The 18,384-nt window shown below is 47.2% G+C and overlaps 1 protein-coding gene across 4 annotated transcripts in view; it reads left to right on the top strand.

The window, feature by feature from the left end:
- Cdk8 (cyclin-dependent kinase 8) overlaps positions 1 to 18,384 on the top strand; it is a 136,361-nt gene that overhangs the window by 70,112 nt on the left and 47,865 nt on the right. For all 4 annotated transcript variants that reach the window (XM_084605677.1, XM_084605685.1, XM_084605670.1 and 1 more), the window contains one exon: positions 8,607 to 8,679. In XM_084605677.1, the coding sequence (XP_084461803.1) occupies positions 8,607 to 8,679 (73 nt within the window). The remainder of the gene's footprint in view (positions 1 to 8,606; positions 8,680 to 18,384) is intronic.

Here is an 18,384-nt window from a genome sequence, read left to right as displayed (position 1 = left end):
TGCCGCGTAATGTACACCAAGCCGCCCAGAAGTGGCGGTGCTTAGTTCGAATTATCCCTAGCGGGACCGACTCGCATTCAAATTAACGAGCTTTTTTATGGAGCTTGGCCGTACCAATTAGTGTAGTTGAATTGTCCTAAAATTCGAATTATATAGGTTCGAATTACCGAGCTTTCACTGTAGGTGCATAATGTTTAGGAAAACAACAGTTAGGATTTCCTAATTGCCTTTGATGGAAAATTTCCTACTACAGTAGAATCTCGATGATACGATTACGGCTGGTATGAATTTCGGGATGATACGAATTTTAAGAATGCTTTGAACGGACTACATTGTATAGAATACGTTAAGATTCGGGGTGATACGAAGAGTTTCTGAACCCGCCGCGGTTGATACGAACGTGCAAACCAGTCGCGCATGCCAGCGGGCCGGCGCGGCTGGCCTCAAGAGGGTAACATAACGACGCGGCTGCCGCTAACTCCTCTCCATCCTCCCTCCCCCCCCCCCCCGGCCGCAAATGATACGAACGAATGTTGTACAAACGCACAAAGCCACCGAGCAGCTCAGCGCAAGAGCTCACAGGGGCAGAGGGTACCCACCGCGGCCGCTGCCTCTCCTTTCCAGCTCCCTTCACCCCACTAGCCATCCTACCCCCACTAGCCACCCTACCCCCACCTCCCTTTCGTAGCAAACCGACGAGCACTAGACAAGGACGGCCAAGGCGAGGCACGTGCCCAGTCGTGTACGTCACTCATTCGCTGGCAGCTCATTGGTCTATCAAAAAGTCGTCTCGCCGGCTGTTCCCAGGAGGCCTGTCACGCTGGCTGCCGCTGCAGTAGTTCTCCGTTCGCCGCTTCTTTTTGTCGTTCGTTGTGACATGAACTGCCCAAACGTTAGAAAGACGCAAGCGTTCGCTGCTACCGAAATGTCGCGGAAGCGTAAAGCCCTTTCTTTTAAGGAAAAGCTTGAAGTGCTGAAGAGGGTTGACGAAAACCCTAAGAAGGAGCGTGTCGACTTGGCAAAAGAGCTACGGTTAGCACCGTCGACGCTCTGCACCATTGTTGGGCAGCAAGATGTCATCTTGAAGAATGTGCAGCACTTCGGTGCGAACGTGAAGCAGGGTTGGCACCGTCGACGCTCTGCACCATTGTTGGGCAGCAAGATGTCATCTTGAAGAATGTGCAGCACTTCGGTGCGAACGTGAAGCAGGCTAAAACAGCGACCCATGTCAAGCTGAAAGAGGTTCTGCTGACTTGGTTCAGCGAAGTGACAGCGGCCGGCGGCAACTTGGACGGCAAGGTGATATGTGAAAAAGCCGACACCGTCGCGCTTTCGCTTGGAATTGAAAATTTCGAAGCGTCGGGGGGATGGCTGCACCGGTTTAAGGAGCGGCACGGACTTGTCTACCGGGTCGTCTCAGGTGAAGGCAAGAAAGTGGACCAGTCAGCTGTAGATGAGTGGCTGAACACGCTGCCGGCGCTGATTTCGGAGTACGCGCCACGCGACATATTTAATGCTGATGAGGCGGGCCTCTTTTTCAACCTTCAACCGGAAAGAATTTTGTGCCTAAAAGGCCAGGCATGCCAGGGCGGCCAGAAAAGCAAGGAGAGAGTAACAGTACTCTTTTGCTGCAACTCGGATGGATCCGAGAAACTCCAGCTTACCGTTATCGGTAAGTCGAAGAAACCAAGGTGTTTCCGATCGGCGGAGCGCTTGCCTGTCTTTTACAAAGGTAACCGAAAGGCGTGGATGACTGGAGATTTTTTCCGCGAGTTCTTGACAAGCCTTGATCGGAAAATGGCGTCAAGAAACCGGAAAATTTTGCTTTTCGTGGACCAGTGCTCTGCCCACCCAAAGGAAATGACATTCATTAATGTGAAAGGCAGGTTCCTGCCGGCGAACACTACCAGCCATCTTCAGCCACTGGACGCTGGGATAATCAGAAATGTGAAATATCATTTCAAAGGACTTCTAGTGAGGCGTCTGCTGGCGAAAATTGACCGTAAAGAAGCAAACTTGCGGATCAGTCTCTTAGATGCTTTGCACTTTCTAGCCATGTCGTGGGATAGTGTAACTTCAGACACAATCTCGTACTGTTTTAGAAAGTGCGGATTTGCCATCGGACTTGATGCGGCTTCAGCAGGAGATTCTCAAGAGCCAGATGAAGACCTCACGATTGATGGCTGGGACAATCTGGAAACTGAAGCTTCGGCTCGGGACTTCGTTACCGCGGACGACAACTTCGCAACCTGTGGGCTGAGGTCTATTCAAGACTTGGTCAACGAAGCGAATGATTGCGAAAGTGAGCCTGACAGCGATAGAGACGCTGACGACGAGTGTGATCTGCTGCCGTCAACTTCAGATACTCTTCACGCTTTGGACGTTCTGCGCCGCACTGTAAGTGCCGGCAGCGTGAGCGACGAAAACGCGGTACGGTTTTATGCCTTTCAGGCGGAGCTTGTCCACGACATCAACAGCAAAGAAGTGCAGACAAGCATTACGGACTTTTTCGGCCGCAAGTAGTTCGCCATAATAAAGTTTGGTTCGTTTTCAATTCATTCCCATGTGGAAGTTGACTTGTTTTGGATCATGCGAATTCGGGATGATACGAATATTTTGCGTACTCCCTTGGAATTCGTATCATTGAGATTCTACTGTACTACAGCATTCATAAGTTTCTTCACTGTGCGAAATGGCTGTGAACAGTAGTTTTGTTTCTTGTTGGGGACGCACCTGCACGAATGAGCCTTGTGTCTTCAGTAGAACTTGTGAAGTTTGTGCAGTCAGTTTATCTCTTTGCTTTGTTGTGCAGCTCTAAATAGTAAGTAAAATGCCCATTTGTCCATAGAATTTCTCAGCACTGGTCATGTAAAGGAGATGGAACCTATCATAGCTGTGAGAAGCTTGGTGCCAAAGCATATCATTGCAGTCTGCTGATATATGAGGCTTGCGGAAGAAGTCATGAAGGAGGTCACGTGATGCAGCTTCAGGGGTGCTAGCTGGAATCGCTATGATGATGAGACCAGACAGGCACCAGCATATCTGGCTTGTACACTTCTTTTGTTACCGCAAAAAAATGGCTGTTTTTCTTACTTCTCTGAAGAAGTAATGCTGCAGCACACGTTGCACCATACGAAATTGCACATAGTGGAATGCTCTTTTCAAAAACGTAAGTTGCAAAGCAAAAAAGGGAACACACAAAAGATCAGAAGATTGCTATTTTTTGTGGCGAATTGATAAAAATAAGATAGAAAAGGCATGATTTCTACAGACTCATTTTAACAAAGAAAATTTAGAATATTTATTTTGAAGATCACTGACCCAGGAACACAATGTAAAGAAAAAAAAAACTAAATTGTACAGCAGCGTTCTTCATCATCATCATCATCAGCCTGACTATACCCACTGCAGGGCGAAGGCCTCTCCCATATTTCTCCACTTAACCTGGTTCTGTGCTAGCTGCATCCACTTGACCCCTGCAAACTTCTTAATCTCATCCGCCCACCTAACTTTCTGCCGCCCCCTGCTAAGCTTTCCTTTCCTTGTAATCCAGTTTATTACCCTAAGCGACCATCGGTTATCCTCTCTTCGCACTACATGTCCTGCCCATGTCCATTTCTCCTTCTTAATTTCCACTAGAATGTCGGTAACTTGAGTTATTTCTCTGACCCACTCTGCATGTTTCCTATATCTTAATGTTACCCCTACCATTTTTCGTTCCATAGCCCTCTGGGTGTTCCTCAACATAAGTAGAACTCTCTTGGTTAGCCTCCACGTTTCAGTGCCATAGTTGAGTACAGGTAAGATGCAACTGTTATATACTTTCCTCTTTAGCGATACCGGTAAGTTGCTAGTCATAATCTGCGAGTGCTTGACAAATGCGTTCCATCCCAATCTTATTCTTCTTGTTATTGCCTTTTCATGGTCCGGATCTGCGGTTACTACCTGTCCTAAGTAGACATTCGCCTACTACTTCCAGCACTTTGCTACCTAATGTAAACTGCTGTTCCTTCCCGAGGCTGTTGAACATTACCTTAGTCTTCTGCATATTGATTTTCAAGCCTACCTTTCTACTTTTCCTGTCTAGGTCATCAATCATCCCCAGAGTTGCTTAGCAAGGCAATGTCATCAGCAAATCGCAGATTACTGATGGCGATTTCCGCTGGTCGCTACGGAGCACGTTTTCTTGCTCCGGGACGACGATTTCGATTTCCACTGGTCGACCAAGATAGGTTGCGCGTATTCCGCTGGTCGTTTGGGGCAACTCGGGACGCTCCAGCTCGATCCGCCGACCGAAGTCGGATCTCGCCGGAAGTCCTAGTCGCTGACGCGGTCGCTTCCGGATGCTGCTGGATTCATTTGGCTGTTTTTGACCGTTTCAGCGACATCGGCAGAGGACGCTGGATGTCATCGTTTTTTGCGCGAATATGTCGAAGTGCGTCTATCGAAAAACGTCTGCAGCGTTAAAAAAAAATGAGAAAGCAAGTTGTTGAGGGCCGCACTCCTGTCTATTTATCAACCGCAAACATTTTGGCGCTGGGATGCGGCTGCAACTTTCAAAACCGGCTCAGCTTTACTTCCGCCGCGCGCTCTACACATTTCGTTGGTCGACCAAAGCTGATTTGCTCTGTAGCACTTTAGGTCGGCTCGGGCGCCCAGCTCCGATCGACCAGTGGAAATCGCCATGAGGTATTCTCCATCTACCCTTATCTCTAACTGCTCCCATTCCAAGTCTCTGAATAATTCCTCTAAGCAAGCTGTGAATAGTACTGGGGAGATTGTGTCTCCTTGCCTAACACCTTTCTTTATGGGAATTTTGTTACTTTCTTTATGCAGAACTATGGTTGCTGTGCAGCCACTATATATATCCTCCAGCACTTTCACGTACAGCTCGTCTACCCCCTGATTTCGCATTGCCTGCATCACCGCCGAGATTTCAACTGAGTTAAATGCTTTTTCATAATCAATGAATGCTATATATAAGGGCTGGTTATATTTCGAGCATTTTTCTATCACCTGATTGATGGTATGAATATGATCGATAGTAGAGTACCGTTTCCGAAACCCTGCTTGATCCTTTGCTTGATTGCAGTCTAAGGTTGTCCTGATTTTATTAGCGATTACCTCAGTAAATACCTTATACGTAACAGACAGTAAGCTAATTGGTCTGTAATTTTTAAGGTCCTTAGAGTCCCCTTTCTTATGAATGAGGATAATGTTTGCGTTCTTCCATGGTTTCAGTGCCGTCGATGACACCAGGCACTGCGTATACAGGGTGGCCAATTTTTCTAGCGCGATATCCCCCCCTCCTTCAACAAATCTGTAGTTATCTGATCCTCTCCAACTGATTTCCCCCTTTTCATAAATTGTAATGCTTTCTTGACCTCGTCCTTCGTCACTGAAGAAATGTCTGACTGTTTTTCACTAAAGCCAATCTCATTACGGTCCTGACTACTTTGGCTACTGTAGAGATCTGTATAGAACTCCTCGGCTACTTTGACTATCTCATTAATACTATAGAGTTCATCTATATTACCTGCTATATACTTATTGACAAGGAAACCTACTCCTAGTTCTCGCCTCTCCGGTAAACCTCGACAACACAATGCAAGCAGTGCACAATGCAGTGTATGCCTCATTCGGCCTCCTAGCCTCACTAAGCCCTATGACATCCCATTTCATACCCTCTAGTTACTCTAACAGCGCTGCTAAACTAGCTTCACTAGCTAGGGTTTTAGCGTTAAACGTTGCCAGGGTCAGTTTCCAATGGCGGCCTGTCCAGCGGAGCCAGGAATTCTTAGCACCCCCTGCTGCGTCACAGGTCTGACTGCCGCCGTGGTCAGTTGTTCCGCAGCCACTGGTGACTGAGGGCCGGGGTTTTGTGGAGCTTATCATGAGAGGTTGCGGCCAATTACTGCACCAGGGTGGCCAACTCCTGTTCTGGTGAGGGAGTGCATTGCCGGAGGTGTTCACCGGCATCAGGTCGCACCCCAAATCTGTTTATGCAATTCCATCGACACGCGGATTTTTTTTTTTTTTTTAATCTGGTGGAGAATTGCGCGGCGCAAGGGTTTTAGCCCCTGTCCTCTTGTATGCGAGGCAGATGTTCTACCGCTACGCCACCGCTGCCAGCATTCTTCAGCTACATAAAAAAAAAACTACAGGTGGGAACAGCCTCATTTCTCATGCCATGCAGTGAAGCAGTTCCTGGTTTTTATGAGGCACCATCCAAAACTGCTGCAAACTGGCTGTAAAGGCCGAGTCTACATGTTGGACTTTCGGCGGACCTTCAGGAATACGTTTTCGTGGAATCAAACCATTCGGACTCAGGGTCAAAGCTGACTAGCGAATAGCTGGCGCCATTTTCGGGTAAATGTCACCACTCAACACCATCATATAACAAAGGCAACACTGTGATTGATATTTGACTTGCTGGAAGTCTTTCGATTACAAAAAATTGATGTTCATGCTGCATTACCACGAGTGGCAGGTTTTTTTCAAGTGCGGCTGCTACGCCCCCTTTCACAACACTACATGCACATTAGTTCTCAAAAAGGTCCATCAGAAATTAGGACATCGCAAGAGTGGGAATATTTAAACTGGTTCTACAAGTGCAGTGCCTAGACTAACCACTGGGTGGCGCTAGGGCAAGAGAAACTAGTTAAAAAGCGTTGACTCACAGTGGAGGAAAAGAACTAGGAAACTAACTAGTAAGTATGCTAGTCACAAGGACGGAGAAATAAAGAGCATTAAGCAACATGTGAAAAACACAGAAGGTAAAAATTGGATAAATTCGATGGAAAAGAAAGAGAGTGTGGAATTATACCGAAAGTGGAAAATGCAGATCAGGAAGGAAGATTTCTTTGATAACTCAAGAGGCAGTGCCCTACTTTTTGAAGCTAGATCAGAGTGCCTTAGAACACGCAGCTACAAAAAGAAATTTAACAATGGAGATGACGCATGTGCTGTATGTGGTAACTCCAGTGAAACAATTGACCATATTATACTCGAATGTAATGGTATCCATCCGGAAGTTGATGCAGGCGAAATCACTGTTCCTGAAGCTCTGGGGTTTAGAGATAACAGTGGCCAGGTGAATAAACCGGCGGTGGAAATTAGCAAAAGACTGGGAGATTGGTGGCTTAAAAGCAGAGAAGTGACATAATGTTAGTAATGTAGAAACAAAAAATTTAAGAAATAGAATGATTTTTTAGTTAACCAATCTAAATCAATAATTAAGATATAGGGAGAAAAATGAGCATGATAGCTACTGCTACCACCCCGTTTCAAAGGGGGACGCTCCTATATTCCATCCATACATCCATCCATCCATCCCTAGTTTGGTTTGGTTTGGTAAAACTTTATTTCCCACAGTAGGGGTCCTATCTAACATGTCGAAATCGGCAATTTACCGGTGATCGATTTGAATAGACGTGGTAACGAAAGAGCCCCTGAAAGGCTGCTTGCGGTAATATATCCTAATGCAAGAAGTTCATAGAGTTGGTCCTTATGAGTATTCGAGTCAAATTTGAACACTTTGAGTGGAGCGTATAGTTTACAAATAATTAAAAAAAATTCCTTCTGGTGACTGCTTGCGATTGGGGCGACACATTTCCGTGCGCAGACATCCCATTTGACGTCGCACGAGCTTGCTGGGCGCTTATTGGACGCTCCCAACATTCTCCCAACTTTTGCGGGCGGGGCGTGATGAAGCGCCCTGTCGATTTGTTCGCTTGTTTGCCTTTTTTTTTGCTTGCGTGCTAGTGTGGGCTGAATTGAAGGAAGAGAGGAGGAGCATCATTTTCGATTGTCTTCAGTCCTATACCTTCAGTGCTATAAAAGCTAGCTTAAAGTATTTTGCATTGTGGGGACAAGTGATGGGATGCCTATTGCTCGTGCACATTTTATAATGTTGTAAATAACTTTTTTACAGCAGTGGAGGGGTTTCTTTCTCATGAAATTTTCATGTTCACCTGCTGCTCTTCCATTTATCAACAACATAGCATTAAGGGCTTCATGCACCAGAAACTCATAAGCATGAGCATGCCTCTGGTAGATGGTAGGTAGTTGATGGGTGACATCACTGGGCACTGATTGTGTCATTGTGTAACATCAGAGGACCACCTGAGATGGCAACATCTACCAACTCTGGTAGCCCCTTTATTTATGCTAACATGGCTGAGATGTGGATCAAAACCTCTGGTATCCTTGGATCCTGTGGGAGACACACTACTCCTAGGCTATGCAGGCACGTTTGTACACTTGGGGCTTTATATATCGGCATTAGGTCGCCTTGCACATAATGTGGTTTGCTAATGAGTATTTGTGAGATAATGGAGGCACAAATTAGGTGAGTAGCAATGGAAACGAGGATCCGCAGATGGGAGCCATTAATGCTGTCTTGTCACCTTCTAGTGTGATGCACGTGGTATTGAGGGAGAGAATAATTTAAAGGGGGCTTAGCAAAGGTCTGGCCTGCTACCTGGTACAGGATAGAGTAGATCATCTCACAATCACCAGCACTGCCGCTCATCTCTCGTGCAGTAGTTACCAGCATGGAGCCTGTTCTCATTCCGCTACCTTGATTTGCTGGTCATGTGTTGCAGCTATGCCAGCTGCTCCCTGGTGAAGTACATGGAGAAGCACAAGGTCAAGCCAGAGAGCAAGGCCTTCCTTTTGGTGAGCTGCCACTTGTTTTTGTGTTATTTGTTCGCATTCAGAGCAAAAATTGCTGCCTACATTCTAATTTTATTTCGTCAAGTGATGATGCAATGCCAGAACTTCTTGCGAACAGTATCATCAATTCTTCAGACATCTTATAGTAGCGCGAAAAAACACACACAAGACAGGGTACAGGACGAGCGCTAACTGCCAACTGTTTATTGGAAGGAAAGAGGAACGTATATTTAAACCCTCGGCCACTCAGGTGTTCATAGCCCCAATCGCACTCACCCCACCCGGTATCAAAATTCATCAATGACAAGCCTAGGCATGTGTGAATAAACACAACAAGGAAGCGATAAATAAACGATACAGATCCTAACAACAGTCAAACGTAGCAAAGCAGTGTGAAGACTTGAAGCAAAAGCAGACAAAACTAAAAACGTAAAAATTAGAGCTCACAACAAGGTAATAACCAAAGGTAACTAGCAAAGAGGCAATAGCAGTCAATCCCTCGTAGCAAAAGCAGTGTCCATAGCAAAGCAAAAGCAGTCTAACAAAAAGCCGTAAAAAACCAGAACAAAACACCAAGGTAACAAAAGCATTTTAACAAAAAAACCAACAAGGTAAGACCAAGGTAAAAAACTAAACCCAAGGGTAACTAACAAAAAAATTGTAGCAATAGCAGTCAATATCTCGTAGCAAAGGCAGTGTCATGTATACAAAGCAAAAGCAGTCAAAATCTAAAAATTAAACAAGGTAAAAAAATCTATATATAAAAATATAAAAAAACGCCACTAATACTAAAGACAGGTCGTCCTAAGGAGGTTACAAACAGTGGGCAATGGAATACTCATTTCAGATCATATTATCGAGGAAAGATACCTCACTGCTGTAGAGCACTACAGAAGACTCACTGATACAGTCAGTCCCTCTTATCTTTATAAAGTACGCTTATCTTATCTTTATAAAGTAATATAAAGTACTTTATAAGAGGGACTGACTGTATCAGTGAGTCTTCTGTCTTCTGACAATTGATAAGATATAATTTTATCTCCTGTAAATGGCCTGGCTTCAAAAGACTATTACGCTGCTTGAAGGCGGCATCAGGCGCTCAGCGGCGTTCACCTGCGCTCGGGCGAAGGTGACTGGAAACTGCACTGGAATTCAGAACGCACAGTACGCAGCCCAAAGCAAGTGGGGATATAAAAAAATCTTATCATGGTAAATTTCATCATTGGCCCGTGCATTAGTTTCATAAAAGCAGCAGTTATTACATGTATTTCAGCAGTACTTGTCTAATTAAAGTTTGGTTTTGTTTGTGCGGTGTTACATCCCAAAGCGACTCAGGCTATGAGTGGAGGACTGCGGAAATTCCCATCCCCTTATGGTTCTTTAATGTGCACTGATATCGCACAAAACACGGCGCCTGGGTTTTTGGCTTCAACGAAAAGCAGCCGCCGAGGCCGAGATTCGATCCCGCATATCCTAGGGAATAGTACCTAATTAAAGTAAACAGATTCACTTACATGCCCACACTAACTTTCCTTCTCTGTGCGATCAATTCGTATAACTGCATAGACATTAATAGCAACGTGAAGGTACCTCTTAACGCCCTGCGAGAAAAACTCGGCAGCAGTGCAAAGACTCAATATCCAATTCCTGAGAAAACTTCAGGGTAGTTCTCGCATTCCCATGGCTACTGCCAGTGCTAAAACGAGCTGGGGCGTGAGGTATAGCCATTCTCTGCAATTCACAGGCGCTTTCTTGTCCCAGAAAGGAACATGAACTCGTGATACATATCCCAGAAAAACGGTTGCCTAGGCCATGATGTGCACCTTATGTAGAAAGCGTCTTCTGTTCTTCCGCCAATAAACAACAGGGTCGTTAGCTCTGCTTCCTCGCAGAATATTTCGACAATACAGATGACACCTGCATCAAAGCAGCGCTGTTTAAAAGTCAGCTGGTATTCTTACACAAGATACACAGCAGCAGTTAGCACTGCGCGCCGATGCGTTCCGAAGGCCAGCAATGACGGTCGTCTTATTGGCGCCACCTGTTAGGGAAGAGTGGAACTACTCGCTGTGTAAAGAATTTAAGATTAAGTGGGCAGATTGCCGAGAGAGAGGAAGAGGAAGTGATTTGGCAGACCAGCTGACTGCAAGTTAGGCCACCCCCGCTCCGGTCCTGCTCGCTACCAGTGCCTGGATCCCCGCTTAACACTTGGTGGAGGTCGCAGGACTTCTCTTCCATTTCCTCTCCCTGGAGCTCCGCTGCTGCCGAATTTCTACCTCAATGACTGACTCCAGCACTAACACCACCGGTCCCGCTACCTCGGCCCTTTCTATTCCATGCTCCGGGGTGCTTCGCCAGCGGGACCCTCCGGTCTTCAGTGGTACCGACGATCAGGACGTGTCGCAATCGCGCCGTAATTTATTGCGCTTGTGCCGAAGTAGAGCTTTCTCCGCTGTGCACCGCACCGACCGCCATTAACGTTCATCATCGTCATCATCATCATCAGCCTGATTATACCCACTGCACTGCGAAGGCCTCTCCCATATTTCTCCACTTAACCCGGTTCTGTGCTAGCTGCATCCACTTGACCCCTGCGAACTTCTTAATCTCATCCGCCCACCTAACTTTCTGCCGCCCCCTGCTACGCTTTCCTTCCCTTGGAATCCAGTTTGTTACCCTCAGCGACCATCGGTTATCCTCTCTTCGCACTACATGTCCTGCCCATGTCCATTTCTTCTTCTTAATTTCTACTAGAATGTCGGTAACTTGAGTTATTTCTCTGACCCACTCTGCACGCTTTCTATCTCTTAATGTTACCCCTACCATTTTTCGTTCCATAGCCCTCTGGGTTGTCCTCAACTTAAGTAGAACTCTCTTGGTTAGCCTCCACGTTTCAGCCCCATAGGTGAGTACAGGCGAGATGCAACTGTTGTATACTTTCCTCTTGAGCGATACCGGTAAGCTGCTAGTCATAATCTGCGAGTGCTTGCCAAATGCGCTCCATCCCAATCGTATTCTTCTTGTTATTTCCTTTTCGTGGTCCGGGTCTGCGGTTACTACCTGTCCTAAGTAGACATATTCGCCTACTACTTCCAGTATTTCGCTACCTAATGTAAACTGCTGTTCCTTCCCGAGGCTGTTGAACATTACCTTAGTCTTCTGCATATTGATTTTCAAGCCTACCTTTCTACTTTTCCAGTCTAGGGCATCAATCATTATTTGCAGTTCATCCCCCGAGTTGCTTAGCAAGGCAATGTCATTAGCAAATCGCAGATTACTGAGGTATTCTCCATTTACCCTTATCCCTAACTGCTCCCATTCCAAGTCTCTGAATACTTCCTCTAAACAAGCTGTGAATAGTACTGGGGAGATTGTGTCTCCTTGCCTAACACCTCTCTTTATGGGAATTTTGTTACTTTCTTTATGCAGAACTATTGTTGCTGTGCAGCCGCTATATATATCTTCTAGCACTTTCACGTATGGCTCGTCTACCCCCTGATTTCGCAATGCCTGCATCACCGCCGAGGTTTCAACTGAGTCAAATGCTTTTTCGTAATCAATGAATGCTATGTATAAGGGCTGGTTATATTCCAAGCATTTTTCTATCACCTGATTGATGGTATGGATATGATCGATAGTAGAGTACCGTTTCCGAAACCCTGCTTGATCCTTTCCTTGATTGCAGTCTAAGGTTGTCCTGATTCTATTAGCGATTACCTTAGTAAATACCTTATACGTAACAGACAGTAAGCTGATTGGTCTGTAATTTTTAAGGTCCTTAGAGTCCCCTTTCTTGTGAATGAGGATAATGTTTGCATTCTTCCATGGTTCCGGTACCGTCGATGACACCAGGCACTGCGTATACAGGGTGGCCAGGTTTTCTAGCACGATATCCCCCCCGTCCTTCGGCAAATCTGTAGTTATCTGATCCTCTCCAGCTGATTTCCCCCTTTTCATGGTTTCTAGTGCTTTCTTGACCTCGTCCTTCGTCACTGGTGGAACGTCTGACTGTTTTTCCCTACCGCCAATCTCATTACGGTCCTGACTACTTTGGCTACTGTAGAGATCTGTATAGAACTCCTCGGCTACTTTGACTATCTTTTCCATATTAGTGATGACGTTGCCCGCGTTGTCCCTTATCGCATACATCTGGTTTTTGCCTATGCCCAATTTCTTCTTTACCGCTTTAAGGCTTCCCCCGTTCTTTATAGCATGCTCAATTTTCTCCATGTTATACTTCCTAATATCGGCCACCTTGCGCTTATTGATTAGCTTTGATATCTCGGCCAATTCGATCTGGTCTGTTGGATTGGAAGCTTTCATACTCTGGCGTTTCTTAATCAAATCTTTCGTCTCCTTAGACAGCTTACCGGTATCCTCTCTAACTATCCTACCGCCTACTTCTACCGCGCACTCAGTAATGATATCTCTGAAATTATTGTTCCTTGCCTCTAGGGTAATGTCACCATCCTCAGTTAGAGCTGAAAACCTATTCTGTAGCGAGATCCTGAACTCTTCTGCCCTCCCCCTCACCGCTAATTCGTTGATGGGTTTCTCTCTTGCTAATCTGTTGCGTTCCTTCTTCAGATTTAGGCTAATTCGGGACCTCACCATCCTGTGGTCACTGCATCGCACTTTCCCGATTACCTCTACATCTTGCATAATGGCGGCGGTTGAACACATTATGAAGTCGATTTCATTTTTAGTCTCTCCGTTAGGACTTTTCCATGTCCATTTCCGGTTCTTCCGTTTGCTGAAGAAGGTATTCATGATTCGTAAGTTATTGCGCTCTGCAAACTCAACTAGTAACTCCCCCCTGCTATTCCTAGAACCAATGCCATAGTCACCTACTACCTTGTCTCCTGCTTGTTTTTTCCCTACCTTGGCATTGAAATCTCCCATTAGTACAGTATACTGCGTCTTTACTTTTCGCATTGCCGATTCTACATCTTCGTAGAAGCTTTCAACTGCCTGGTCATCATAACTACATGTAGGTGCATAGGCCTGTACAACCTTCAGTTTATACCGCTTATTAAGCCGAATTGCGATGCCTGCAACCCTCTCATTAATACTATAGAATTCATCTATATTACCCGCTATATGCTTATTGACAAGGAAACCTACTCCTAGTTGTCGCCTCTCTGGTAAGCCTCGATAACACAGTACATGCCCATCTTTCAGTACAGTATATGCCTCATTCGGCCTCCTAACCTCACTAAGCCCTATGACATCCCATTTTATGCCCTCTAGTTCCTCTAACAGCACTGCTAAGCTAGCTTCACTAGCTAGGGTTCTAGCATTAAACGTTGCCAGGGTCCGTTTCCAATGGCGGCCTGTCCAGCAGAGCCAGACTTTCTTAGCACCCCCTGCTGCGTCACAGGTCTGACCGCCGCCGTGGTCAGTTGTTCCGCAGCCGCTGGTGACTGAGGGCCGGGGTTTTATGGAGCTTATCATAGGAGGTTGCGGCCAATTACTGCACCAGGGTGGCCAACTCCTGTTCTGGTGAGGGAGTGCGTTGCCGGAGGTGTTCACCGGCATCAGGTCGCACCCCAAACCTGTTTATGCAATTCCATCAACACGCGGATTTTTTTTTTTTTTTTATCTTTCATCCGGTGGAGATTTGCGCGGCACCGGGATTTGAACCCCGGTCCTCTTGCATGCGAGGCGGATGTTCTACCGCTACGCCACCGCTGCACCCATACCCATACCCCCGGTATGGGTATGGGTACCCATGTACCCATATCCATACCCATAATGTACCCATACACCCGGGCATCCTGCAACGCAAGAAAAGCTCGGCTGTCACTATCTGAGAGTAGGGTGGTGTATCTCAGGTTGTGCCGTTGCAGTGATCTCTAGGAGAGGGTGAGAGCAGCCTCAACTTCCATTTCACCAGCCTTCTTTGTGGTGTTTTTCTGGCATGCATGGGTCTTCTTCCAAGCCTTGTATGCTGGGTCATCTTCGCTTGGGGCACGCTCGCAACCAGTGCAAAAATTACTCAGGACCATGTAATCGAGAACCAGTCCTGTAAACAGCTCGATGACCGTGCCGACGCCAATATGGGACGAGTGGCCGCGCGTCATCCAGGAACCGTCGTATGACACAGCAATGTTTCCGGGATTCGCAACCTGCAACTCATCATATAGATCCCGGACTGATTGCGCGCACAGACGTTTGCTTCTCTGCAGCAAGAGCTGCTGCGGGCGCCAGCTTATTCTTCATGTACCTTTGCCAAGTTTTGTTGTGGAGGCTACGGTGCGAAATTTTCATGTAAAGAATATATAAAGAAAAAGAAGAACCGCAATCCCGTAGCTCGACTTCAGAAACGAAAAAAGGCCATAAATCTGAGCACAAAGCAGAGAAGAAATGCCGAGCTCTTGCTCCCGAAAGAGCAGCCAGCAAAAGTCAGCGCATTCCAATGTTTCAAGTTACAAACCGAAGACAGCATGGTCCACTTTAACCGGACCAACCGGGGAACGCGCGATTGGAAACAAGGGTCGGCGTGGCACCCCGCTGAGGAGAAGGAGGGGCCTGGGCCGGCAACGAGGAGGCTGTGCGCACATGCGGGGTGCGAGTCATGCTCTGAAGGACTGGCCGAGAGAGAGAGAGAGAAGAGCGGACGGGATAGTGCAGAACGCACCCTTCGTCGGAGAAAGACGCGTTTAAACTTTGCTGAATATATCCAGTGTTTTTAAACAGTTTTTGTCCGCGTGTGATTTCTTCACTTTTATTCGAATCCCCTAAAGTTCAAAGTTGTAGTAACGAAGTTCAGTCTAATATCAAATCAACAACTGCTACATGGTGCCGAAGCCCGGGATGAGAAGATAGTGGCGAAATCTGAAAAGACCACGATGTACCCAAAATGGAAAAACTCAAAGCGAAGAGGCGAAGTCGACGAGGGCAGAACACGATTATCATCGAGGCCACAACAGCACTGCCGACAGCCAACGTCCAACAGTTGACAGCTCTGCTTCGCAGACTGGAAGTCAGCAATGATGAGCTGCGGAAGATCAACGACGAGTTGGAGAACTATCTACCGGAGGAAGCATTCGAGACCGAGTTTACAGAAAGTGTCGAATGCGACGACCGGGCCATAAACCTCATCGGCCAACTGAGGGCTCGGATCGCAGCTTCAGAACAGACTGCGTCTGAACACAACGCCGAATCGACGCAAGCGTCGGTGCCGACGCCCTGACTCACTGCAATCAGGCTTCCGAAGCTGCAGCTCCAGTCTTTCAATGGTGAGCTTGCCAACTGGCAGTCTTTTTGGGAATGTTTCCGCGAAGCGGTGCATGATAATCAGGCCCTGTCCAAAGCGGAGAAATTTCATTACTTAAAGAGCCTCCTCGCCGGGCCTGCCGCATCGGCAGTAAAAGGATTGCAGGCAACTGAGGCCTGCTATGAAGACGCGGTATAGATACTGCAGTGCCGTTTCGGTGACAAGGGGCTAATCGAACAAGAACACCTGACCAAATTAAGGACGCTACCGCCAGTGTCGTCATCAGGAGATGTCAGAGGACTCCGCCGGCTCTACGATCATGTTCAAGCCCACATTTGCGGGTGAACGGATCTTGGAGTGACCAAACATGCTTACTGCGCAATGCTTTGCGACATTATCCTGACGACGCTGCCGCGAGACACGGTGGTGGAGTTTCACTGCCTGGCAAGCAGAGTGACCAAGACAGATGTATTGTCGCCGCCCGATAGTAGTCCCGCGTCACCAGCGCAGCAGTCCTCCGCCTCGACGCAGGCAGCAGACAGATCAGAGAGAAGGCTAGAGGAGGTACTACATTTTCTGCTGGTAGAAACAGAATCTCGAGAGCGATGTAGACAAGATCCCACCTTTGAGAAGCCTTCTTATACGGAAAACCTCGGCAAAAGTGCCAAGCAGTAGACTCCGAGTGCCGCTGTTCCTTATGCGCAAACAGAGAAGACAGAAAAATGCGCATTCTGCGATTCGAACAGGCACGGCACAGAGATCTGCACGGCTGCACTGGCGAACGAAGAAAAAATCGAAAAACTTGCCAGGACGAAAAGGTGCTTTCGATGCACAAGGTGGGGACACCGAGCAAAAGACTGCAGGCGAAAGATAAAATGCGGGAATTGCGAGAAAAGGCACGCTACCTCAATGTGCAACCCCAATTGGGCAGTAAGCAAAACTGACGTACCATCAGAGATCAGCGCCACTCACGTGCATGCAGAAGCCAAAACAGAAGAAACGCAAGAGACGGCACTGCAGACCTTCCGTGCCTTTGCTTTGGGGAGCACCAAATAAGGCTACATCCGGGGCGTAATCGACGGGGGAAGTCAAAAAACGTTCATTCGAGCAGATATCTCAAAAACACTTAATTTGAAGGTTTTGGGAAAGACCGACTTCCACTTAAACACCTTTGGGGCTGTGGCCGCGCAAGTCCAAGGCTGTCGGCTGGTAGAAGTTCGCCTTCGGAGCCAATACGGAGATTACGAAATAGCAATAGAGGCTATTGAGGTGCCCTTCATATGCAAGGACGTCAGGCAGGTGCCCACAGATCACAGTTTTGTGCAACAGATGGAAGTTTGAGGAGCACTGCTCGCAGACAGACTGATCCATCTGGGCATGTCTTCAGTGCCAGGTATTGGATTACTAATTGGAGCCGACCACATTTGGAAATTTCAAACGGGAGAGGTGCAAAGATGCAACGAAAATGAAGGATTAGCAGCGGTGAATACAAAGTTTGGTTGGTCGATTCAGGGACCGTTCAGGGTGACTTCAAGCCTCTCAATCGCAAACAATGTTTGCACACTAAGAATAGGCTTGGAAACTGCAGACCAGGTCCACACTACGCTGCAGAATTCCTGGGAACTAGACGCCACCGGCATAAAAGATTCCCTAGAGACACACGACGAAAGAGCACTGAGCAAGGTAAAGTTGGAAAAGAAAGGTCAGCGCTATGAAGTTGCCTTGCCATGGAAAGACGCATCCAACGAACTCAACGACAACAAAAATATGGCAATTCGGCGACTCGACAACCTGACAAAGCGACTACGCCGCAATCCAGAACTCGCCGAGCAATACAACGACGCCATCAGGAGTTATTTCGAGACAGGGCATGCGGAGCGGGTGACCGAAGAAGTAGTGTCTGGGAAAGTTTATTACGTGCCACATCAGCCAGTCGTACGTAGTAAGGCAACTACGACGAAGCTGCATGTCGTGTTCGACGCATCATCACACGCTCCGAGGAAATGGTCACTCAACGACCACTTGGAAAAAGGACCTAACCTCGTCAGTGATTTGGTGCAGACTCTCTTTGCGGTTCCGCCTACACAAGGTCGCTCTCGTAGCAGACACCGAGAAAGCATTTCTGCAGATAAGCGTGCGGCCTGAGGATAGATGCCCTGCGGTTCTTCTGGTACAGTAGCCCACCGCTTGACCCGTCAGCATTGCCGGATATCGAAGAATGGAGAATGACTCTGGTACCGTTCGGTACGACAGCCAGCCCGTATTTGCTGACCGCTACCCTCCTCCACCACCTTGAATGCACGACAAAGGAAGTTTCGAAAATGGCGAGCCTCATGAAGGACTCCTTTTACGTGGACGATCTGGTGACGGGGGTGGCTACAGTAAACGAGGTGTTGAGAATAGTCACTGAAGCCACCGACATATTGAGCGACACCGGCATGTGCTTAAGGAAATGGTCCTCGAATTCCGATGCAGTCCGCGCGGAGCTT

Source organism: Amblyomma maculatum, chromosome 1 (assembly GCF_055883805.1).
Source record: "Amblyomma maculatum isolate TAMU_Amacu chromosome 1, ASM5588380v1, whole genome shotgun sequence".
Lineage (NCBI taxonomy): Eukaryota > Metazoa > Arthropoda > Arachnida > Ixodida > Ixodidae > Amblyomma > Amblyomma maculatum.
Note: the sequence above shows the minus strand (reverse complement) of the source record. Positions and strands in the feature narration are given on the sequence as shown.